Source organism: Acomys minous, assembly GCF_964271855.1.
Source record: "Acomys minous genome assembly, chromosome: 1".
Lineage (NCBI taxonomy): Eukaryota > Metazoa > Chordata > Mammalia > Rodentia > Muridae > Acomys > Acomys minous.
Window position 1 is genome coordinate 36,931,298 of NC_140483.1, and position 26,357 is coordinate 36,957,654.

The following is a 26,357-nucleotide window of genomic DNA, read 5'->3' on the forward strand; positions in this document are numbered from 1 at the left end:
CAAAACTTTCTCTCCTTTTCTCTGTGTCAGACACTGCCTTTGTATTTCTACAGCCCTCTGTACTGCAGTGTACCATACCTGTACTGGTAGCTGGCCTTGGCCCACCTAGGCCTATGTTGAACCCCTGGGGACCAGGTTCTGTGTTTCCTTAACATTTGTAACGCCAGTGCTCATGGGTACTGTCGATAGCATATGGTGGGTATTTATTAATTTTTTCAGTGAATTATTAGTAACCATGAGGTAGATGGTTATGGAACAGGATGGCACAAATCTCAAAGGAGCCATATAGAGAAACAGTAGCCTGTAGAACATTCTGTTTTCTTATACCTCTCCCTGTTCATGTTTCTGTTGGATGTTGATTTTGAAAGACTTAGGTTTCAGAAGTTTGTTGGCCTTGAGAAGCATGTCAAAAGGGAAAGTGCTATTTACTAGAATTATGAGGAAAATTAATGCGATGTTGAGTACTGCCATATAAATCATATTGATAACCATATATTGCCATTTGAGTTCATTCTTAGAGTGTAGACATTTAGTTTTTGTTTTGTTTTTTAAGTAGAAATGGTTTAGTTGTTGTTGTGAGAAAAGGTGGTTGGATGAAGTAGTTTAATCAGGTAAGTACTTGTTACAAGTATGAAGACCTCAGTTCAATTCCTAGAACCCATGTATAAAGGAAACTTGGCAGAGTGGTATGAACTTGTAATATTAGCCCAGAGGAAAGGGAGATAGGCAGATCCTTGGGACTTGCTGGCCAGCAAGTCTAGCCTGTTCGCAGGGAAACTGTGTCTCAGCAAACAAGCTGGATGTGCCTGAAGAAAAACCCCAAGGTTGACAGCTGGCTTCCACTAGATATAAACACTTGCATGTGCATCCACATATACATTTTAAAACAGGTAGATAATGTAACATAACTCAACTGTTTTCCTCATGATGATTATCTAGATTTTGTAAAAAATGTCACAGTTGTAAATAATGCTTTGAGAAATATTTACATTATTAATTTGATAGATTAATAGAAATAGAATTATCAGCCCAAAACAATGGAAATTATTATCTTTATGTTTATTTTTGTGCATCTATTAATACTTGTACAATAGACATAAATTTAGTATGTACTTGGAAACATGGGTTCCTGTTGGTGCTTTGTAAATCTGTTTTATTGGGGATCTTATACCTTTGTCTCCCTTCCAGCTTGTATCCACTCTAATCCTCTCAACAGCAGGTAGGAGAAAAAGAAGGTTAGAAGGTAAAGAGGCAGCATGTGTCTCTTTAGACTACTTCCTGCTGTTTAAGGACATAATTCCTTGGGGCAGGTCCAATCTTTGTAGTCAGGTTACCCAGTAGTCCATCAGTACAGCCAGCACAGCAATAGCAACGGCGGCAGCAGCAGAAGGTGGGTGAGCAGCAGCCTTCTTCCAGCCCTCCCTCTCTCTCCAGGCTATGGCATTTATTCCCTGTCGAGAGTCCTCAGAACTAAACCATCTGCAGCTGCCTCTTTGTTATAGGATCATAGCTGACCTTCAGTTTTTAAAATAACATTTAAAGTCACATGGAGAACAAAGTTTATTGGTGGTCTCCTACAATTAACAAGGTAATATCTCAAGCTTCAAAGGCACATAATTCTTTGGGGGGTGGGGTGGTTGTTGTTTTGTTTTCTAGACAGGTTCTCACCGTCTAGTCCTGGCTGCCTTGGAACTCACTATATAGACCAGCCTTGACTCAAACACCCAGAGATCAGCCTGCTTTTGCCTCCTGAGTGCGACTAGTATTTAAAAAAAAAAAAAAAAAAAAAAGACCCAAAAAGTTAAGACAGGATTGCATGTAGGTCTGGCTGGCCTTCTTGTGTGTCTCCAGGTATGGGATTATAGGCATGTGCCACTGCTCTAGGCTTAGAAGCATATCACTCATCAGGCTAGATAATTAGAGGTTTCTGTATGACTTTAGGAAAGATGATGATTTTTAACCCAGATTGTAGTGCCCCATTAACTGAATGAGTATAAAGAAGCCCCCAGCACTTAGAACTTTCAACTTTAAACCAATTAGTTTCTTGAAAAGTTAAGAGGAAGCATGTGAAGATGTTCAGTTGGGTTTTTTTGTTTTTTGTTTTTTTTGGTTGGTTGGTTGTTGGTTTTTGTTTTTTTTGTTTTTTTTTTGTTTTTTTTTTTTTTGTTGTTGTTATTTTTTTCTTTGTGGTTTTTCAACACAGGGTTTCTGTGTGTGCCTTGGCTGTCCTGGAACCAGCTCTGTAGACTAGACTGGCCTCGAACTCACAGAGAGTGCTAAAGAAATCACAGGAACTCAGCTTTTCTTTGCAGCCCAGATATTAGGATCACACCATTTTAAACAGACAGTAATCTTTCCACATTCAGTGACCTCTTTGGGTTTTAGGTAATCTGAAGTACCTGATAAAAACCTGATGGAACAGTACACCTCTGAGTCTGAGGTTTCAGTATAAGAGTACTGCTACTGTAAGGTTATTAATTGTCTCACTGAACATTAGTGTGTGGAAATGCCGTCAGTGTGTGATAATAAAAGGTGTGAGGAATAGTTACTTATATGCTATGTAATTTCTATGTGCAGTGAGATAAATAGTTCCTTTAAATCATGCCTGTTTATTTTCATAGCCTATGTATGACATTATAATGAAGGGCTTTCTTGTCAAGTTTCCACGACTGGGCCTCTGGGCCTCTCATTTACAGATATAAACTGTCTTATTTTGATAATTTTAAAAGCTCTCAAAGAAAGATTGCAGTGGGGTATTTTCTCATTTTTTAAGTGATAACACTTCAGTTAATGTTTCACAATTTGAAAATATAAAATTTTAGTTTTATCCCAATTTGACTTTAAAAATATGACAGCATATATTAATATCTAAGAAGGACAGTTGTATGAACATCTTGCTACCAGAAGTAATGTTTTACAAAAGGTACAGATTTCACTAACATAAAATTTTAAACATTTTTCAACATTACTTAAAGTTTCAAATAGTGAGTTGACAAGATTGCTCGGTGGGTTAAGAGTGCTTGCTTTAGGAGCCTGACGACCTGAGTTTAGTCCCGGGAGCCCACAGTGGAAGGAAGGAGAAACCCAACTCCCAAAAGTTGCCTCCTGGCTTCCCCCTGTATGTGCACTTACGCACACACATCATGCAGCAATACACAGTTTTCACAATAATTATAAGTAAAAACATAAACAAATAGTACCATTAGAAAAGATAAAATAACTGGGCAGGGTGGCACATGCCTTTAATCCTAGCACTCAGGAAGCAGAGACCGGTGGATTTTTGTGAGTTTGAAGCCATCCTGGTCTACAAAGTGAGTTCCAGGATAGACAGGGCTATATAGAAAAACTCTCTCTAGAAAAACAAAAGTAAGTAAGTAAGTAAATAAGTAAAATACTTAGGAAGACTAAAGAAAAAAAGAAAGACCTATGGAAAAGCAACATTTAAAAGATTTTAAATATTGATTTTAAGCATTACAGCTCTTCTTTATTAGTTACTGAATTAATTTTATTCTTTGTTAAAATGAATTAAAAAGTTTTGTTTCTTCCAGAAACTACATCTGACCAGAGTGACATTGAGGGGAGGATCCGTGCTCTGAAGGCTGAGCTGAGGAAGAGAAAGTCTGTTGTGGAGCAGCTAAAGAAGGAGCAGAGGAAGCGGCAGAAGGAAAGGCTAAAAGCCCAGGAGGCCAGTCTGCTCAGACAGCTAGAGGTGAGACAGGGCTCCTACGGGAAGCTCAGATATTTGTAGTGTGTGAACAAAGCAGTGCCTTGGGGTTCTTCAATAGTCATGTAGTGTCACATTTTTATCATCTTTAAAAACAGATCTGAAGATATCTAAAGTATTAAGCTAAATATTAAATTGAATATTGAAATATTTTTCTGATATTATGGCTATGAAAAAGATCCATATGCTCTTAAACACTTTAAAATGGAAGGGATAGGAAAGCAGATCGATCTAGACACTCACATTGTTGTCACCTTTTTTTTTTTTTTCCTGGCAAATAGGCCACACAATTATTAGTCTGACCCTTGGGCTAATTTAGGACAGCTGCTAAGTGACAGCTGTAAGTTAATTCCTCCCTAAGTTCCAGCAGCCGTCCATATTCTGCCTGCCACTGGAAATGTGCTTTTGCTGACGTCCTCATTCTGTTTTCTCCTGCAGTCCCAGTTCCGTTTTGTTCCATACCATTCCTATTGCCCTTAGTCTAGGATCCACGCTGGGGTTTTGAGGCTCCCTTATCTGTATTATCTGTAGAGTCTCTTAGTTATTACAGTCTCTGGCTGATTTTTGTACATACCTCATTCTGTCCCTGTCTGTCTGTCTGTCTGTCTCTGTCTCCCTCTCCCCCTTCTTTTCCATCTGTCTCACCTTTCTTCTTTTTTGTTTTGTCCTGGCATTGTCATAGAATCTATCTGAACTTCCTGATAAATTATGACAATCCGTTTGTAGGCATTTTTAAATCTATTTTATTTGAGTTATTATATCTAGTGCCCTTTCTATTCGAACCTTACCATCACCCCAGCACCAGGCAGGAGAGGCAGAGAGTGAGTGGCAAGAAGGGCCATTGAGGCCGCTTTAAGCTGCTGCCTGCTGATGAAAGGCGCTGACTTCCTTGAGGCAAATCCAGTCTTCATTTGTCAGGACACCTCCCATTTCTTCATATCATCTCTTTTCTCAGGACCAATTGATAAGCCAGGAACAGCCATGCCCCCTTTCTTGGGGCTCAGTGTTTTATTCCCTCTCTAGAGCCCCCAGACTTAAATCATCTTCAGCCGCCAGAGTCACAGCCCTGTCAGACCATGCACGAGGCAAATAGTCTGCTACTGTGCACAGTCTGAGGCAGCTTCTATCTGGACACTTTCAATTTTCAAAACAGTTGAAACTGTTAAGCCTTTAAGTTTCCCAAATGTGAGAAAATGCAGTTATGTAGAGCCAAATTTAAATGTTACCTATTGATCTTTGTTGTTTAACAGGGTTCTTCCTGCAGTTATTAATTTCCTGATGAAACTAAGATTGTTATATTTATATGTCTGGAACTTAGATAATTTAATGTAATTTTATTTATTCCTTATAGCAGATAAGGGAACTGAGTTTCAATAAGATTAAGGACTTATCCAGGGATACACAGACCATAGATGATAAAGGCAGGATTTTAATTTATTTCTAATTGCAAATTTTATGTCTTTCCATGAAAATAGGTCTGTTAATAAATGTGGAAAAAAATAAACATTTTCACAAGTACATCACATGAAGACAGACTGGGCATCTTAACTTGTTTCAAAGTCAGAAAAGTGGTTATAATAAATAACCAGGGCCTGGGTAGCCACACATTCCTATAATCAGCTTTAGAAGACTGAAATAGAAATGGGAGTTCAAATCCAACCTGACCCACATAGTGAGTTCCAGATCATTCTGAGCTATATACTGAAACCTTTACTCCAGGGAATTTAGAATAAGCAAGAGCAGGGACACAGTGGCTATGATGAGAATTCATGTGGGAAAGCAGTGGAAAAATAAGTTCAAAAGTGAAGGAGACACTCAGGAACTTAGAAGCTAGACGGAAGACTTTGGGCTTTATCTGATTGGTCATGTAACTCTAAGCCATTAAGAAAATACTGGAAATGAATTAAGAATAAACAGTGTTGCTAACAAAACAAACAAACAAAAAAACACCCCTCACTAATATATCCTAGTACTCAGGAAATTGAGGCAGGAAGATCTCAAGTGTGAGCCGAATCTATGCTACATACCAAGATCCTGCCTCAAAAATATAAAGTTTTAAAAATATTCACTGAATGCCTTTAATCTGAGCACTTGGGAAACAGAGACAGGCAGGATCCCCATGAGTTAAGGCCAGCCTGGTCTACAGAGTGAGTCCAGAGAGCCGGGCTACACAGAGGAACTCTACCTATAAGAAACAAAACAAAATAATTCCTTGATATAAAATCTGTGGAGAAGTACCATATGATCCATCTCGTTCAACATTTAGCTAAATGGCTAAATAAAAATGAAAGAGAATTAAATATTTAAGTTTTGAAATTATGTCATAGAGAAACATGTGGCAATTTATATGAAAAAAGATCTATCGGACTTTATTGGTCACAGACTTAATAAGGAAACTAAACTTAGATCAGTATTACTTTCTGATCTGAGTAACCTTACCTTCTATATAGACCTAACTAGATGGCCATTATGCTATATATGTTTAGTTAATGATTAATACCAAAACATTGATAAACAGCTGAAGATAATATGAATGATAAGAGTTATAAAAGTAAAGATTTTAGTTCAGACATTAAGAATGTGTAGCAATTAACAAGGGTCCATAAATCATTCTTTCATTCTACAGATATTTATTGACAATCTAGGTTAGGCCAAACAGATACATCCTGGATAAAAAACTACTGCACTTTTGCTTTCAGCTACATCATCAAATAGAGTTGTACAAATGAGCTTAGCCGTACAAATGGAGGAAAGACGTAATAGGTAGAAGGCCCATCTTGGATGCTATACTAATGATAGTTAGGAATTATTGAAGTTCTGGTGGGTAATAGCGAGTGGGTGTTTTGACAACCAGGCGACAGTGTTAGTAATTCTGACCTTCTGACTGATAGCAATTTCTCCCAAGTATTACTTCTGAGATGTTTACTGCCAGAGAAACTCAGAAACAAAACAAAATGCAAGGCAGAATATGGTAGCTCAAACGTTTAGTCCCAGCACTAGAAGGGAGATGCTCGCAGATGTGAGTTCAAGTACATCTGCATAGCAATTTCCAGGTCAGCCAAGGCTACTGGCCTTAATCTACCCACCCCCAATACCAATTCCAGCACTCAGGAGGCAGAGGCAGGTGATCACTGTGAGTTCAAGGCCAGCCTGGTCTACAAAGTGAGCCCAAGGGTTACGTGAAGAAAACCTGTCTCAAAAACCAAAAAAGAAAGAAAGAAAGAAAGAAAGAAAGAAAGAAAGAAAAAGAAAAAGAAAAAAATGTATCATATAGAAAATAGCATATAACAAGTAAAAGATTTTAAGTGTGCCTGGGTGGGTTACAATGCGTAAGTACTTAGCTTTGGATTGAAACAGTCATTTCTTTCTCCTTTGCAGTGGTGAAGACATGATGGGGAGCTGGGAGGGAGGTCTTTATGTTCTCTGTTTTTACTGCTTGGATTATTCAAATCATGCTATTTAAAAATTTAAATATCCTGATGATTTAAAATTCCTTTTAAAACATTCTCTGTAATAACTCCTCTAACTCTTCCAAACTTAGACTTATGATGAATTCATTAAGAAAACTGAAGGTGAGCTCAGCCAAGATTTGGACACATCCCCAACATCCAAACTTCCAATTAAAGCTCTCTCCTCTGTCTCTGAGAAACCCAAAATCAAGCCTCATCCACTGCACAGGTAGGAACTTTTAACAACTTACATATATTCTGCTTTATTTGATAATGGATAAAGAAAAACTTTTAATAGAAGTTCAGTAACAGTAAGCTATACTAGTAAAACTATGGGTTTGTTTTTTTTACAAGCATAAAAGTGTTGCAAAGGACAAGTGCAAGTTAAATGTATAAGGTACAGATTAGAAATATGTATTTTTTAACCTGCAGCCTGGTGGGTGCAGTGAAAATAGTGCTGTCAGCATTGTTGGCAGTAACAATAGAATTAAGTGTAGATCTTTTGAAAAACAAGGTGTTTTATAAGACAAGAATATCTAAAATCTTTAACTCCATAACCTTATGTTTAAAACAATTAGCTTGATAAAATATGTAATACCAAAAATATATATTTGCGTAGTTATAATAGCACCCTTTATGTTTATTATAGCATCCCTTATAGTCATAAAGCATTGGGAGTAATCTTCAGTTCCAAAAATGAGTGAAATATCTCAGCAAATTATGGTTCTGTGTAGGTCATAGAATATTATATGTCCAGTAAAAAAAAATGTAGAAGACAGCAGATAGCAATAGTAGAATATATGCTATACTAGAATAAAATATCAAGTTATAATATTTAAATTGTTTGAACGGTGGCTAGGAGGCCAGTGAGTACCGCTGAGGAGCAGGGGTGTGGGAAAGAGAGGACATTTCATGAAAATGACAAAGAGAGATGAGCAGGTGGGCACATCCTGAAAGGCAAATAGGACAGGACACTCCTGGAGGGAGGAGAGACTGGAAACAGTGAAAGCCACATTGTGAAAGCTTTATAGTCACTTATTTTTTCATATTTTACTCTGGGAAGATGTGTGCCTTTAAAGTTATTTTAGGGGTTGGTTAAAGATGTTTTTAAAGTATTTTGAGGGCTGGGACAACTTAGTGGTGGAGCCCTTGCCCATTATGCACAAGACTGTGGATTTTATTTGCATTGATTTAAGACAGCAGGAAAAAGCTAAAATGCTTTGCTAACGATGGCATTGTCTGTAGTCCCAACATTCAGAAGGTGGTTAAGCATCATGGGTTTTAGACCAACCTAGGCTACATAGTGAGCCTGATATGCAGAATGCAACTCTATATATTATTCAGCCCCTCATCTAGGGGGCTAGAGAGATGGCTCAGCACATAAGAGCACTGGTTGCTTTTCTAGAGGACCCTGTTCAAGTCCCAACACCCACATGGCAGCTCACAGGAGTCTGTAAACTCAGCACTAGAGAGTCTGATGCCCTCTTCTGACATCTGCAGACACTACATGCACATGGTACACAGTCATACATTCAGGAAAAACATCCATACATATTTTTTTAAAGAAGGAAGGAGGTGCTAGAAAAATAGTTCAGTAATTAAGAACACATACAGCTCCTGTAGAGGACCCAAGTTCAGTTCCTAGCACCCACATCACAACCATCTCTAAGTCCAGCTCCAGGAAGCTCTAATGCCTCTGCCTTCATTAGATATTTACACTCATGTAAACACAGACACTTACACACAGAGACATGTAAGTTAAAATATTTTTTATATCTTTTAAAAAGAAAACAAGGTGAGAAGGTTCAGCTAGTAAAGCACTCGCCATGTAAATCTAATCATTTCAGTTCAGTCCCTGAGCGCCACATAGTGGTGGAAGGAGAAAATCAATTCAACAGAGCTGACCTCTGACCTCCACACACATACCCTGGCACACATACATCAATATACACATCCAAGATAATAGTAATTTAAAGTGTTTAGAAAATGTTAACCCTGGGAAGATGGCTCATTGTTTTAGAGCCCTTGCTGCTCTTCAGAGGACTGGGGTTTGATTCTCAGTACCCACAAGGTCGCTTACAACCACCAATAGCTCCAGTTCCAGAGTATTTGACTCCTTCTGACGTCAGGCACAAGGTGTACATGCATACAGGCAAAACATTCAAATGTATAAGTATCTAAAAGAACTTAAAAAGAAAGGGAAAACATTTTTGAGGTTTTGTTAGTTATGTGAATTGGACAGGCTCATGACAGTCAACTTAGATATCCAAGTTTAAATCCTGGATTGGTACAAGCTAGCTGTTTAACTTTGTATAAATTATTTAACCTTTCTGCTTGAGTTGTTTGGACTATAAATGCCTATTAAGCAAGTATTACTACCTGTTAGTATGCTTGTTCTGAGTTAAAAGAGTTGGGTGTGTGACACAGCAAGTATTCACTGGTCACTGATTCACTTATCATTTTTATTATTAGACTTTCTAGGGAAGCATTTTTTTAAAAAGCAGTCACAATCATATCCTATCCAGCTATCCTCAAATAGCATACACCAACAATTAGATATTTTTGCAAGATTTTTTTCTTAGATTTTATTTGTGTTCTTGCTTCCTATGTACTTTTCCATTATTTTATAAAATGTAAGTTTTATTCTCAGCTCTAAATCAGTGGTTCTCAACCTGTGGGTCATCACCCCCATGGGGGTCACCTATCAGGTATTTACACTAAAATTCCTAACAGTAGCAAAATCTCAGTTATGAAGTAACAACAAAATAAATTTATGGTTGGGGGTCACCACAGCATGAGGAACTGTATTAATGGGTTACAGCATTAGGAAGGGCGAGAACCACTGCACTAAATAATGTACTGTGAGACTGGGATATAGCTGTGTTGGTAGAGTACTTGCTTAACATGAAGTCCTGGGTTCAATCGCTAGCACCACATCGACTGGGCGTGGTGATACACACCTGTAATCCCAGCACTCAGGAAGTGAAGGCAGGAAGATCAGAAGTTTAAGATCACCCTCTACATAGCAAGCTCAGGGTCAGCCTGTGATCCAAATCAGTAAATATACTACTTATGGAATGGCTTTTTTAATCAGGCTATTAGATATTTTTAACAAAGAGTTGCTCAGCAGTAGAACATCAGTATATTTAGCTTCTGTGCAGCCCCTGCATTCAATCTCCAGCATCAGAATATACTTGTATTTACAGAGATCTTTCTCACTCTTATGTGGATGAAAGATTTGAAGAAAAAAGCATAGGTGCCAAAAGAAAAAGCACTTTAAGCCAAGCCTCAAATAAACAGCAGTAATAAACATAGAAAACAAAAATAGAAGATATATTTTAAGAATTTCTAAGAAATAGTATTGTCTAAAGTGTTAGATGGGAAACAGGAAATTGAGGGCTCCTAAATTTCTCTTAGTCAATTGGGCCAGGCTTTCATTACCCTAAAAGCAAAGAAGTTTTTGTAGGAAACTTAGGATTTTGCCCTGAGATGTTGTGATTCATACAAGTAGAGTTGTATAAGTATCAAAGAGAGAAATACTAAAATTGCTACACACACATAGATATAAATAGTAGATAAAGATGGAAAAGTATTCATTTAGAGAAAAAAGGAAAGCAAGTGTAAATAAAACTAATAGCAACATTTAAGTTATTATAAGCAAAAAGTGGGAGGCAAACAGTATGGCCAGGAACTGAGGAAGGGAAGGTGGTGAACAAGGGGTGGTAGAGCGCGTGCCTCGTGTGAGCAAGACTGTGGCTCCATCCTCATCACTTCAGAACAAAAGAGTATGAGAACAAGCGGGGAGAGTGTGTGCATGTGTGATTTTAATGGTTGAGACATATAAAACAGGGAAAGGAAAGTAAGACATGCCTTTTATGCTCAGATAGCAGGAGGAAAGGACGTTGAATGGTTATAAATCTAGCTGAATCTGTAGCTAACAAGGCCAGGTAAGACATTCAATGCTTGATGACCTCTGTTTTTCTCATTGGGTTAATCCATAGAGAATGACAGGAGCCAGAGGCAGGCAGCTGTGTGAGACACCTTCTGTAGGGAAGAAGGCGGACTTGTCCACGGATGTCTATTACTGTTGTCAGTCATGCTAGTATCCGCATTATATTTCACTTACTACTTTTTCCACTTCAGGTCTGAAACAGCAAAAACTTGGAAATCTGTAACAGAGTCAGAGCGTTCCAGAGGATCCTTGGCATCCATTGCTGAACATGTTGGTATGTACCTGAAAAAACAAAGTTGTCTAGACAAAGTTCATGCCCACAGAATTCCTACCTCTACAAAAGTGAATCTCTGAGACTGCAGAGATGGCTCAGCAGATGGCTCATATAATGTTTTTCCAAGTTAGGTTCCTAGCACTTATTCTAAGACTAGTTACAACTGCCTTTTAAATCCAGCTCCAGAGGATCCAACTCCTTCGTCTGGACTCTACAGGCACCTACACATATGTAGCAGGCAGACTGACTGACTGACTGACTGACTGACTGAACTCTACAGACACAGACAACTTTTTTTTATTTTTTCCCGAGACAGGGTTTCTCTGTGTAGCCTTGGCTGTCCTGAACTCACTTTGAAGACCAGGCTGGACTTGAACTCACAGCGATCCACCTGCCTCTGCCTCCCAAGTGCTGTAATTAAAGTCATGCACCATTACACCTGGCACAATGTTTTTAATTTAGAAAAATCAATTTCCCCAGTTATTTAGCATTTTAAGTGATTTGCATTACATCTTGCACTACTTTTTCTCTGACAGCATCTGGAGTGTTGATTTCTCTGAGCTGAAACTCTTGGGCTCAAGTCTTTAGACTCCCAAGTGCAGGGACTACTGGGGACTTTTGCTCCAGGACTCAGTTCCTTTTAAATCAGTTTTTATTGGTCCATGTTTCTGACAAAAAGTGAGGTGTAAAAAATCAAGTAGCAGGAGTTGTGGAGCACGCCTTTAATCCCAGCACTCGGAAGGCAAAGGCAAGTGGACCTCTGTGAGTTCGAGGCCAGCCTGGTCTACAAAGCAAGTCCAGGACAGCCAAGGCTACACAGAGAAACCCTGTCTCAAAAAACCAAAACAAACAAACTCATATGATAACCAGAACAAGTCATATTTATTGATCAGAATTGTTCTTAACTGAAAGTTGGCTTTTATTTAAAATTTTAGCCTCAGAACTGAAAGATTGTGATTAAATAATTTTATGTGTTTTTTTTTTTAAAGATTCTTCATTATCATGTTCTGAGAGAGCCATATCAGAAAGGTCACTATCTGCATATGCAAAGAGAGTGGTTGAGTTGGACAGCAGGATAGAAGAACACTTGCAGACCTCATCTCCAGTTCTGTCATCAAGACAAACGCGGACAGAATCAGTAGAATCTCTTGAAAGTGCACCTTCACTATCTCCTCTCAAGGAATTAAATGCGTCTAGTAGGATTTATGATGTGTCAGAGGCTAAGGCTGAAGAATCTAGTCAAAAATCAGAAATACAAGAAATAGGATACACAAAACTAGAGAAGAGTGAGGTTGAAGATGCCTGTTCTGAGCGCTCAGGGGGATCTGAAGTCTTACTAAAACTAGATCTGGCCTCTGAAATCCTTTCAAAGAAAGAGCTTCCTTCAGACTCTGCAAATGCTCAGAAAGACTTAGTTAAACCAACCACTGAAATTTCTCATGAAAAAGAGGAAGTATTGAAAGAGAATCAGTCCAATCAAAGTACAGATCACAGTCAAGACATCCAGTCAGTAAGAGAGATCCATGAGCAAAAATGCAGAGAGAAAGGGGACTCAACCTTGTCAGGAAACCTTTCTGCTTCTAAAGAACCATCCTATTCTGAAGATTTCGAAGTGTCTTCTTTCAAGAAAGGGATTTCTGCTGATGAGATTAGTAAAGATGACTCTGAGGTGTTATCATTGTCACTCAGGAAAGACTCACAGTCTCACAGAGAGAAGTCACAACCAACAAGGAGCGCTAGAAATAGAGCCACCGGGTTCGGAAGTGATGATGAAATCAGTGAGTGCCTAAGTGAGAAAAGCCTTTCTGTTCATAGCAATGTCCATTCTGAAAGGCTGCTAGAACTCAAGTCCCCTACTGAGCTGATGAAAAGTAAGGAGCGCAGTGATGTGGGACACGAGCAGGGTGTGGCCGAGTCCCTTTCCCTGCCTGCAGTTTCTGCTGCGGATGAGCTACTGGACTTCCACATTGGGGACCGGGTGTTGATTGGCAATGTTCAGCCAGGCACTCTTAGATTCAAAGGTGAGACTAACTTTGCTAAAGGATTTTGGGCTGGAGTAGAACTGGATAAACCTGAAGGAAATAACAATGGAACATATGATGGTATTGTATATTTTGTGTGCAAAGACAAGCATGGTATTTTCGCTCCTCCTCAAAAAATATCTCACATTCTAGAAAACTTTAATGACTATATAGACATAAATGAAGTTGAAGAGTCTTACTCAGATGGACAGTATCAATACTATAATCAAGAGCAGAAAGATATAAAATGTCTAAGAGACAGAGAAAATGATATAGCTGAATATTTTTGTGAGAAATCTCTTCCTAGTATGCATAACACAGAAGCCTCAGTGGATAAAGATAGAAGCCTTAACATAGTAACAGACAATAAACTGGATGTTTCTGGGGACCCAGAAGCCCATGCTCACCAACAGTCTGCAGCAGATCCTCTGATTTCCTGTAAGGAGAAAAAAGCCCTTGTTTCTGATGCCACAGAAGATGTTCCTGACACTTTTTCTGAAGAATCAAAGCAACAGCAACTTGCAGAGAAGGAAGAGAACTTTTATTCCCAGGTTTCAGAAAAGCCTTCTACTCCACTTCTGGATCTTTTAACAAGAGAAAAAAATCAACTAGAAGCTCAGCTGACGTCATCAATAAGTGAAGAAAAAAAATCAAAGCAACAACTTGAATCAGTCAGCTTGCTAACAGACAACTTACTAAAAGTGTTTGTGAAAGACACAGTTAGTCAACTACAACAAATCAAAAAGACTAGGAATGAGAAAATCCAGCTTAGCAATCAGGAGTTTCTTGACCAAATGAAAGTACCACCCCAAGACCCACCCCAAAATACCGAGGAACAGTCACCCAGCATTTCAGGTTGCTTTTTAAGGTCTGAATTGGAAGATGAAAAAGAAGAGATTTCTTCTCCAGATATGTGTCCCAGACCTGTGAGTATTTTATCTAGAGAGGAGTCTGATGTCCTTTCCTTTGTAGTGTACACTAATTCTGTGGTTCAAGGTGGACATCTCCCAAGCCTGCTGTTTATTAGATATGATCACTATATTTTCAAAGGACTTGCAGGTATTTTTCTGTCTGAGGTATAATTGCCCTCTGTTATGTCATGAGTAGTCACTATAGGGTTGTCATGAACACTGTCAGGTTGTGGAAACTGAAACATCTTTTAAACTAACTATATTGATAGCCCCTGTATACAATCCACACAGTAGATCTCCTTCCACGTTCTCGGGAACTTTCCAGTGGCTCTCACCCCCAGTCTCTTTCACCTATCTGTTCAGTTATGGTGCCCTACAGAGATTTCCAGGTGTGTTGATTCTGATCAAGCTGAAGTATATCCTCTATGACATAAACTCAGACCGTCAGCTTGTTTAGGTTGCCTGTGGATAACTAAGGAAAGTAATGACTTTGATTAACTTGAGTCAGATACTCACCAGAGGTAAGCATTTTCATTTCCCACTTCAGAATCCTAGTGACAGTAGTTCAGAAGTAGAATGATTAATGATATGTAAAAGGAAGACACAAACTAATGAATAAACATTTTATTAAAACACATAAGTAATAGGTGTGCTTTGTCTTTTAAGTAAGGTGAAGTCACTATTTGAATGTTTCTTTCTATAGGAGAGCCCAGTGTTTGGTGCCAGTGGGCAGGAAGAGCTAGCTAAGAGACTTGCTGAACTTGAGATCAGCCGCGAGTTCCTGAGCACACTAGATGACCAAGACTGGTTTGATGAAGATTTTGGTTTGAGCTCTTCTCACAAGATCCAAAAGAGTAAGGCAGAAGAAACAATTGTACCTCTAATGGCAGAACCTAAGCGAGCAGCCCAGAAGCCATGTGAAACGTTATTGGCAGTTCCCCATACGGCAGAAGAAGTAAAAAGCCTTGTCCATAATGCAGCAGAGGAGCTTTGGAAATGCAAAGAATTAGGCCAAGACCTTCAAAGCCTCAGTATTCCTACAAAATTTTTTGGCTGTGCCAGTAAGGGTGTGGACATAGAAAGCACTAGTAAAAGAGTCTATAAACAGGTAACGTAAAAATATCATTAAGAGTCTTGCCCACTTTCTGAAATTTGGATTCTTAGCCATTTTCTTACTATTGTCTTTTCTTTTTCTTTCTTTTTTTTTCCTCTCTGTTAAGGCGGTTTTTGATTTAACAAAAGAGATTTTTGAGGAAATATTTGCCGAGGATCCCAACTTGAATCAGCCTGTCTGGATGAAACCATGTAGAATCAACTCTAGTTATTTCCGACGTGTGAAAAATCCAAATAACCTTGATGAAATCAAGGTAAGCTGCAAACTGTCAATTATCGCCTTTTGTTTTTTTGTTTTTTCTATTTATTTATATAGGTCAATTAATGACATAGAAGTGAACACCTGTTGGTATATACCATAAGTATTTGTTAACAGAGTCAACAATAATAAGAGGGTTAGGGTGAAAGGAATTTATAGTCACAGGACAGTCAGGCCTACATGCACATTAATGCGGCCTATTCTGCATATTCATGTGTTTCCTTTCTTTAGCAAGTTGTTGTTGTTGTGTTTTGTTTGAGATAGGGCCCATGTGACTTTAAACTCTCAATCCTTTGGTTTTGAGACTCCCAAGCGGTGTGATGACAGCCTTGAGTTACCAGGCATGGCTACAGAAGTTTCCTTTTCAGAGCAGTGCTTCTCAGAGTTAATGTACATAGAAATCAATGGGAGTACTTTTAAAAAGCTTTTAAGGTTGGTTGATTAGATACTGTTAATAGTTAAGTTGCCATGCTACAGATGTGCATAGTATCACATGCCTATAATCCCAGCATGTAGGAGGCTGAGGCAGGAGGATTATGATGAGTTTGAGGCTGGGCCGGGCCACAGAGTAATCAAAAACCAAAATAAAGCAACAGAACCAGTCAGGTGTGGTGGTGCACGCCTTTAATCCCAGTACGTAGGAGGCAGAGGCAGGTGGATCTCTGTGAGTTCAAGGCTAGCCTGGTCTACAAAGAGAGTTCCAGTACAGCCAGACTATTACACACAGAGAAACCCTTTCTCAAAAACACAAAACAAAAAGAAGAAAAAAAAAAAAAACCCAGAACTTTGACATGCCTCTCCTACTGGTATTGTTAGTATTTTTAAATGATTTGAACCTTGGTGTTTGAGAAAGAGGCTTGTGCTTTTCTCATACGGTACTTAGTGGGATTTGCCAGTTCAGAGATGTAGTTTATAGTTTCTCACCAGTTTTGGCGCTTTAAAGTTAGCTAATGAGGCGCTGGAGAAGTGAGTCAGCAGTTAAGCACGTGCACTACTGTTGTAAAGATCCACGTTGGGTAGCTCACAACTAACTGTAACTCCAACTCCTCCTCTGGCCTCCTACATGAAGTGAATATCCTTATATTTCATACTGCATATAAATAAATATATATAAATATATATTCATATATATAAGTAAATGTTTATCGTATACATAAGAGTTTACCATTAACTGATAGTGGTCTTTTAAAAGTCAACTCTGAAGTGATTTTCTTTGAAGATTTATCATTGGTTTTACTTTTATATGTTCTATAAAAACAAAATTGTTAAGTAAATAAAATCTGAGTGTTTGAGACACTTTTCCCTCCATATTATAAATGGAACTAAGTGGTCTTCTACCAAAAATACTGTATGAGCATAAATCTGTTTCTGGAGTTGTTAAGCACATGACTCTGAGGATGTCTGTGTTTGTGTTTTATTTACCCTTCTCGTTTCAACAGCACTTCATAACAACTGAAGTACTCAAACTGTTCAGTCTCAAGAAGGAGCCAGACCACAAAACAGACTGGCAAAAAATGATGAAATTTGGAAGAAAGAAGAGAGACCGAGTAGATCACATCCTGGTCAGTGCTTATAACAAAACCTTTTATTTTGATCGTGTCATTTTTTAACTCAAGATGTAGATAGAGTCCAAAAGGAAAAATACACGTGATTAATCTAACTTGATGAGAAAGACTTTAAGGAGGGAAAACAGCAAGATGAGATTCATAACTTTAAGAAATCTTGGAGGAATTCTTGAAAAGAGTATGGAGATGCAGTGAAAGGTAGCTGCAGCAAGAAGTCTTAAATGAGCATCTTAAGCATCTGTGAAAGAACCCAGGAGACAGGACTGGGTTGTATACCACTCAGAGCATAAATGTTTACTTCTAGTTAGACTTCAACGTCAAACGTAGTGAAGACATTGTCTTAATAGTGAAAGGAGAGCTGGGCCATGGTGGCACACGCTTTTAATCCCAGCACTTGGGAGACAGAGGCAGGTGGATCTCTGTGAGTTCAAGGCCAGCCTGGTCTACAGAGCGAGTTGCAGAACGGCCAAGGCTACACTAAGAAACCCTGTCTTGAAAAACCAAAATAAATAAATAAACAGACAAATAAATAAATAAAGTGAAAGGAGAAAGGGCTATGATTTGGAGCCATCTTCAGGCCCAAACTGATGACAGAAGCCGTAGATAAGTCATCTAAGATGTGAGTAATCAACAGACTGATCTGAAACTCTTGTGAAACTATTCTGACAGCAGAGGCTTACAGCCAGAGCCGCACAAGACCATTTAAACAGAGGCATTTCTCAATCTGTTACCAGAAAAGTCTCAAACTTCAAGCAAATAAGATGCTTTATTTGAAATTTAGTATTATTGTAGCCCAAGTAAGGACTATGTTATGTCTATGTTATAAGAACATGCCTTAATCCCAGCACTCCCAGGCTGAAAGATAAAGATTGGATGTTCAAGACTAGCCTGGGCTTATGTAGAAAGAACTTCTCTCAAAGAAAACAGAGTATTCTATTTACTCTTTACATACTACATACATACTACTATTTTAGAGACAGGGTCTCACTATGTAGCTCTGGTTGGCCTGAAACTCTCTGTGTAGAACAGGCTGGGCTTAAACTCATAGAGGTCCACTGCCTTTGCCTCTGCTTCCTGTATACTTGTCTTTAAAGGTGTCTACCATACATCTGTCAGAAAAAAAATTAAGATATAAACAAAAATAAGAAAACATGTAGTATATGGATGTTCTCTTTGCTGGTCATATTTTTACATGTGTATAGCTTTTTACAAATGTTCTTCTTAATATATGATGAAATGACAGTATTAATACCTTGAACTAATTAGTAACAAAAATGCTAAGTAAACGTATCTCTCTTACTATTGGACAATCTAGGATTTACAGAAATGAGTGGTTTTGCATTTTATAGGTAGATGTAAACAGCAAATCATTTAGTACAGAAGAAGAAAGGCTCAAATAAGAATTTTTGAAAGTTTACATTTTTATTATACTCAGGCTTATTTTAGAAAATTTAGAAAGTTCTGATTAACCAAAAAAAATTACCACCTAAACAATTCAGTATTTCAATATATGTAGATTTTAAGTTTTTGTAGAAAGAATTTAATTGGAGACTATAGTTCCTCTTTGGAATGATTGCTTTATTTAATAAAATGTAGACATTTTTCTTTGCCCCAGATGTCTTTATTTTGTATACATACATATATATTGGGGGGTGGGGGTGGGGATTGAGGCAGGGTTTCATTAACTTGAAAGAAATTCACTATTCAAATGCTAGCAGACAAGATTCAGTTGAGAGAGTTTGATGGTTCTAGGGAGAGAAGAGTATAGTATCTCAGAGTAGATGGCATATAGAATCCACAGTAAAGGGATTGGCCTCGAAGTGAATTTTTTAGTGGCTGATCTATGTGGAATGCATCATCAAGACAGTTAACATATCTGTTGCCTTGGGTAGCTATTTTATAGTAGACATTTAATTTTTAATTTTTTCTTCCATGTTTGAGCCATAAGGCACATTTTTTTCTTAGTGTACAGTAGGTCTCAAATCTCATGTCTCCTGTTGGACATGTACCCTTTGACACCCCAGGAGAGGCAATCTGTAATTCTCAGAGTCGCCCCGGGGAGGAATAGGGAGAGAAGAAGTGTGGAAAGCCATGCTGTTTGAGTTGAGCCTCCATGGAGGTCAGCCCCAGGACTCAGAGAGGCAGGCAGACCCGGCCAGGCTTCATGCTGGCTGGAGGGACTGAGCTGGGAGTAGGAATTATAGGAAGGAAAAGAGCATGATGTTAGAGTGACCTACCTTCCTTGAGCTGGTCCCTTAGCCAAGTCCTTGACGGCTCCATCTGAGTGGACTTAGGGGAGGAAATTCAAGGTATATTTCATTCTTTGCTGTAACATCCCCAACTCAAAAGGGATAACCCTAAAATCATTTAGGAGATGAGCTGATATATATATCCTATTCTACCATGGAAACCTAGAGATCCATCCCAAGAGCTGTTCACTAGAAGGGTTAAAAGCCTGAACTAGAGCTGTAGTTCCCAGCTCATGTGTAGCTTATATACAAAGCACACAGATCTGGAGGGTTATGTGTATCAGACTCTGGACTAGAGGGAAACAATAGAGGCAGACCTGTAGTTGGCATTGCAGCATCGAGGTGGGCTTTGATCTTTCCGAGAGTCAGACAAAAAGGAAATGTGTTGCTTCTAATACAGAAGTGATCCCTGACCTGTGGTGCTAGGGATTAAACCTGGGCATGCCAGGGATGTGCTGTACTACTGGGCTTCACTCAGCCCCACACAGTCTGCTGCCCTGTGAGGAAAAAAGCAGTAGTTACTGTTGGCAACTAGGCCTGAAAAACAGTGCTTCTTGCAGCATTAAAACCTTCCATTTCATTTAAGGGAGAATCCACACTATGCTTAAGAGATGACAAGTACATAAAAATAATTTCATAGAATACAGTTCCCCAAATTTTTGTTTTGACAAAGAAATATTTATCTGATTTCACATTTAAAGACTGAGACCTTGTTTACAAAAAGGAAAAGTGTCCAGCTTAAACTGATAATGTGAAGTCTCTTACCAGCTTTCCCTGAGCATGGTGTTCCCAGCACCACATAGTGTTAGGCTGGCCTTCAGACCAGTTCCTTGGTAGGTTAAATCCATTTCTTACATATGAAATGTGATTCTGTGGCCTAGTAAAGAAAGGAGAGTGAGTTAAACTAGTTTAGGGGTGGACTTTTCTTTAGTGTGCTCTGTTCAATACAGTTGCTGAGAGGGAGTTCCCTTAAATGTATTTGCTTATAGAGTGCTCTTCAGAGGAGCCATCCATTCCACAGAGCACAGTCTGGGGACCAGAGTGGATGGTTCTAAGGCCTGCAAACCTTCCTCCAAAGAGAAAGAGGAAGAGGAAGGGCACTACTTTTTAATGTGTCAAGCCCAGCACAGACATGTGAAGATGGAACTTGCTGCTCTCCCATCTCTCCACCTCTAGATGCTGTGGCCTCCACAAGTCACGTCACTGCTTCATAAGGGAGCTGGGGTACTAACTAGTTCCCCACTTCACCTGCTCTGCCTCTCCCAAGAGGATACAAAATTCAGAACAAACCAGGAACTTCCACTGGCTTTCTTGTTATCAGGCTAGCCACCCTGCAACTACAGCTGATTCTGATGAGTCTGGAACTCGGTCAGGCCTCTTCCACCTGGTCTACACCCACTTATTTAAAATTATAAGCAAAGAAAGTTAAAATGGCAAGCAGGCAATAAACCTGGAGGTGTTCTTTCTAATTTGATTACTTTTCATTCACTAAGAATCCCAAAAATTCTAAAATGCAAAACAGAGCAAGTGATTATAACAATAATGTAAAAAAAAAAAATGTAAGCAGTGTTGCATTTGTTTAAAAAATACGAGGCAGCCTATATAGTCTTTGCTAACCTTGAACTTGCAACTCTTCTGCCTCAGCCTCCCAAGTGCTAGAGTCACAGGTATGCACCACTATGCAGGCTTTTATTTATTTAGAATACTAGAATCATATCTAACGTTTGTTGGGTGAGTAGAGTTTTTCATTGCAGTGCATGCATCTAAACTTGTTGGTTCTCTTTCCCGTAAGCCCTTGTACACATTTACTCAGGTTAACATAGACAATGGATTTGTAATCAATCCTTAGTATCTACAACAGGCTGGAATAACCATGAAATGTAGTTCCACGGCTATTTTTAGTTTAGACACCAAATTTAAAGCTGTATTGACATTATTTCTCTGGGAAATGCTGTGGATGGGAGGATAAGTCCCCAGCTGTTGTGTGACAGATGTGCTAACTTACTGCGTTCTCATGTCCAGGTCCAGGAGCTCCATGAGGAGGAGGCACAGTGGGTTAACTATGATGAGGATGAGTTGTGTGTGAAGATGCAGCTGGCTGATGGGATCTTTGAGACCTTGATCAAAGATACTATTGATGTTCTCAATCAGATCAGTGAAAAACAGGGGAGAATGCTACTTGTGTGACATCTTGCAAATAAATCGAACACTGAGTGCTAACATGAGTCCTGGGCCTTTCTGCCTCCTGATGTACACCCCATCTCCACCATAGCAAGAATGCTCCAGGACCTTGAACCTGTTCTTGTGGACTGCTGGTTTGGAGTTCATGGGACAATGTGGTATATCTGGTATTACAGCCTTTGCCTTTACAGACTGTCCACTGGATTACATGGTTCTTTCCCGTGGGCAGGGTTCTACTCTGATGTTGAGACTTGGTATCACCGTACACCTCATTAGCAACCATACCTACTAGGTCTCAGATGAGGGCTGAGAACACCAGACTGACCCCGAGCTTAGACAAGACTTGAGTCTCATCAGGAAAGAGAGTTATATAGATTTATGTGTTAACTTTCAAAATGTAATCCTGGCCTATACAATGAAAGTCATAAATGGATATTCTAGTCTCTGAACAGTATTAAACCCATAACCACTTCTAAAATAGGCACATTCAGGATTGTCTGCCTGTTTCACATCCTGGCGTTCTTTTCTTCTTGAGGACCAGTTCTTCCATTCTTGAAGTTGAGCAGCACCGTGGATGTCAGGAGTAAGTGGTCCCTTTGCTTTTGGGGCACCACCTAAGAAACTATAACCCATTGCATTGTGTTTAATTTTCCTGTCTGGGCAAAAAACAAGAGCCCACTGACGACGACGACGAGGCTCCTCAGGACTGCCGCGGGCTGGCTCCTCCGCTCTTGTCTCACCTGCTCTTTTCCCATCTGTCCTAACCTCTACCAGCTGCTCTCAGAATCGTAGATACTCAGGACCATCTCAGGCACCCAGGCATGGCAAAAGTGGAAATAATTCATTTTGGCCTTCAAACTTTGAATTCCCATCTCTCCCTAAGAAGTCAGATGCTGTTACTTGAATGATTTAGGAAATGAGTGTGTGCACCAAAGACAAGAAGATATTGTCTATAGTCTGTGTGCTTGTTTTGCTCTGTGGAACATTTTTAATTTATTTTAAGATAAATTATTAAGTTGAAGATGTGTGTCCCTATTGAGAAATGATTTTCACGATAGTAAACCTCCATCTTGAAGCGTCTACAGTTTAGTCTTCGCACAGGAAAGCTGCAGTTTTACTAGCTCTGTACACATTGAAGAAGTCAGTTCAGTTCATCAAAAGACAACAGGCATTTACAGCATCACCCGAGACAGAAGGAGTGGGAGATGACTTGAAAGACTGTAAAGTTTAATCCTGCCTTTCTTGCAGCATTGCGTCTTACAACTATTACCTGTATCTGAGAAAAATCTCCAGACTCCAGCTGCTACGTTAGAGCATGTGGTGCTCGCCTGGGCCCTTAGCACCTGCCTTCTATACTGGTTTCTCTTCATCAGTCCTGTCCTTGGTAATCCCCGGAGAACGTGGATGAGCTTAGGCGTGAATGTAAATGCCTTAATCTTACAGTCCCTACCAGAGCAGCATGGTAAGACGTCCGCTGGGTTCACACTTACAGACAGCCTGGACATTATAGCTCAAACACGTTAGAAAACCCAAAGACAGCGGAACCCTTAAGTGTGCACATTTGTTCTTTTCTGCATCTTTCTTCCAAACTCGCCTTTGTGTCTCAGATGTTTCACTATGCACACTTCATTCCTCTTCAGTTTCATCCTGTCGTTACATGAGATTTGCTGGACTCTTCATTGGGACATTTGCATTTTGCACAGTGACTGCTGTGCTGGCTCTTGACAGTAGGAAAGCACTGAAATGTTACAGTTGGTTTCTAAATGCTCAGGTGGGTGTCTCATCAGCAGCTCTTCTGTGCTTTTGCTGTTGAGCTGTTGTCTTTAGCCATAATGAGCAAGTTGACTAAGAGAAGCAAGCATTTCTTGGGGTTATTAACCAGTAGTGTGGAGATAGTTTTCATGCAGCCAATGGACGCTAAGATACTTCTCTTCAGCTTATGTTCTTTGGAAGACAGGACACTTCTTGTGTACATCCCTTGACTGTTTGTAGGGTCACATTGTCATTACGATACTGAACTTTACAGCTGCTACAAGTTTTTTACAAATGAATATCAAATTATAATAGGAATATAGGTTGCTTTCCATATCTTCATTATTTGGACCTAACGTTAATTTTTAATAAGAAAGTACATCTTGACTCTTTACATTATAATGCCAGAAAAGGAAAAACATACTGATGTAAGTCCATGGATTCAACAATCTGGACACTGAGATCCCAACCACCTCCAGCTGTCTTCACTGTCCAGGACTCCTGCCCTCCAGACACGAGGCAGGCATAGGCAAGTTGCATCCTTTGCTAGCAATCATTTCTACAGTTTGGTAGCAAAAGAATCTATAGAGTTACGGGTTTCTTCCTGTGTTAACTGTTTGGGCCTAACTGAGATGGGTTCATTGTCATGGTCAGGGATGACGACTGTGGGTCCCCAGCCACTCGTTCCCTACTGGGATCTCTGTAGTGAAGCCCTGCCTCATAACCAAGAACCTGAATGTTCCCTCTTGCCAATCTTTGCTCCCTCCCCCACACCCTGTCCTTTCCGTCTTTCTGCATAATTCCTCTAAAAGATCTTTGCATCAGCAGTAATACCGTGTAGAATAGCACTGTCAGAACCTAGTAGTAAACCACCATGTAGGCGTCAGATTTACTTCTGAGTCCAAACAATTTGTGCTCTCCAGGGCAGTTAACTCTGGGTCAAACACGTACAGGGTATCGATTCCCTCTTCAGGTCTAAACAGGAATTTTTACTCTAGGGAAAAGTGGGAAGAGCTCAAAAGTAGTTAATAAGGGAGGTGACTTCCTTCTGTGACTACAGGTCTCTTAGAAATTATCTTTCAAAAGAGATTGCATTGCTCATAAGAGTGTTGTGGCCTATTGATAAAAACAATTTTGTTCACTTTCTTGTCTTGAAAAAAAGTGGCCTTAGCTTTTTGCAATACTTGAATAAAGTGTGTACTTGCAAAAGAATTTCTGTAGCACAGCATTAGAGACTCATAACTTTTCTGCAAGAAATTCAAACTTACATCTTCCTTTTACTACCTTAAGAATACTAGTGAATAAAACATTAATTCAAAAAAGCAAGTGATAGAAACTACAATGATGTTTAATGCAAATTGTAGGAATTTACATGTTTACAAATCATCTTAAACTGGTTGTGCAGCAATTCGATAAAAATCTTTGTATTATAAAAATGTGAAGAAAATGTAAACTGATGTAAAGGAGGTACTGTCATTTTAATTAACCTATGTTTAAAGCTTTTCCTTCTGGACTTTGCAAGGCCTTCTTGGCTACACATTGCAAAGCATTCTCTGGGGGGCTCAGCCTCCCTGTGTGTACTGTACTGTGCAGACATGAAAAATAAACCCGTTTACTGTGTGTGTGTAAATAGCCTGGTCATCAGGCCATTTTCAGCCAATAGTCACACTCGTGCAGCTCTCACAGAAGACTAGGGTGTGGTTTGTAAGTATGCTCTGTAAAAGAACTGGGATGAAGTCCCATGTATACCTGTGTAAATAAATTTGTTAACTAAAATGTACTTTAAGATAAAATCTGTAAATAAATTGATTTATAAATTAATTTCATGTCAGGTGTTAATTTGTCCACTCATGAGTCAAGTTTAGAAAAATTCTCATGAAATTGAATTGTTTCTGACTTCTTGTTTCGGACACTTGTTATTAAAGTCAGGAGGGCTGTGTGTAAGAGTTATTGACCCTACACACGTCAGCAGCACAGGAAGCTGAGCACCCTGGTCTCTGAGGGCCTGTTCATTCCTCACATAGTCAGTATCACCTGTGTCTTAGCACTGTGTTTAGTGTTTAGTGGAGAGACAGCAGAGGAGAGACATGGTCCCTGGCCTTGTGGAGCTTAAAATCTAATGAAAGAACATGACCAAAAAACACTTTTTGAAGATCAGTGCTGCATGTGAAACTCTCAAAGCCTGCAAAAGATCCTCCAGGAAGAATATGTTAAAATGGTAGGGTTGAGCCTGGTGTGGTGGCATACACCTTTAATCCCAGCACTAGGGAGCCAGAGGCAGGTGGATCACTACAAGTTTTAGGCTAGCCTGGTCTACAAGGTCTACAAAGCAAGTCCAGGACAGCCAGGGCTACACAGAGAAATCCTGTCTTGAAAAACCAAAAAAAAGTAGGGTTAAACCAGGAGACAACTTGTTTTGTTTTGTTTTTTCAAGACAGGGTTTCTGTCTGTAACCTTGGCTGTCCTGGACTTGCCTTGTAGACCAGGCTGGCCTGGAACTCGCAGTGATCTACCTGCCTCTGCCTCTGCCTCTGCCTCCTGGACTGCTGGGATTATAGGTTTGTGCCACCAGGCTCAACTAACCTAATACATCTTAATTAGATTTTGTTTTTTGACATAGGATCTCACTATGTAGTCCAAGCTGGCCTCAGACTTTAAACACAGTCAACCTTCTTACTCCAACTTCCTCTTTAGATAGGATTCAAATATGCCGCCATATCTGTCTTATGTTTTTCTTGAACATTGATGGGTGTCCTCCAATTCATGGTAAATGCCATTTCTTCCAGATGACTTGAGTCTTAACTCAACCATGAAAAATTACAGATAAAGTTGCACAGAATTAAATGGGTCACAAAAATGCCTGGGTGTGGTTGATGTAATTTATTTCTGGAAATAAGAGCTGGTGGG

At 39.4% G+C, this 26,357-nt stretch overlaps 1 protein-coding gene across 8 annotated transcripts in view; it reads left to right on the forward strand.

The window, feature by feature from the left end:
- The window catches only part of CEP350 (centrosomal protein 350), a 136,780-nt gene extending 111,509 nt beyond the window's left edge, over positions 1 to 25,271 (forward strand). For all 8 annotated transcript variants that reach the window (XM_084772197.1, XM_084772202.1, XM_084772199.1 and 5 more), the window contains 8 exons: positions 3,549 to 3,709; positions 7,266 to 7,402; positions 11,317 to 11,399; positions 12,389 to 14,346; positions 15,035 to 15,439; positions 15,552 to 15,698; positions 17,143 to 17,265; positions 21,540 to 25,271. In XM_084772197.1, the coding sequence (XP_084628323.1) occupies positions 3,549 to 3,709; positions 7,266 to 7,402; positions 11,317 to 11,399; positions 12,389 to 14,346; positions 15,035 to 15,439; positions 15,552 to 15,698; positions 17,143 to 17,265; positions 21,540 to 21,704 (3,179 nt within the window). In that variant the 3' untranslated portion in view covers positions 21,705 to 25,271. The remainder of the gene's footprint in view (positions 1 to 3,548; positions 3,710 to 7,265; positions 7,403 to 11,316; positions 11,400 to 12,388; positions 14,347 to 15,034; positions 15,440 to 15,551; positions 15,699 to 17,142; positions 17,266 to 21,539) is intronic.
- Positions 25,272 to 26,357: the final 1,086 nt, after the last annotated feature.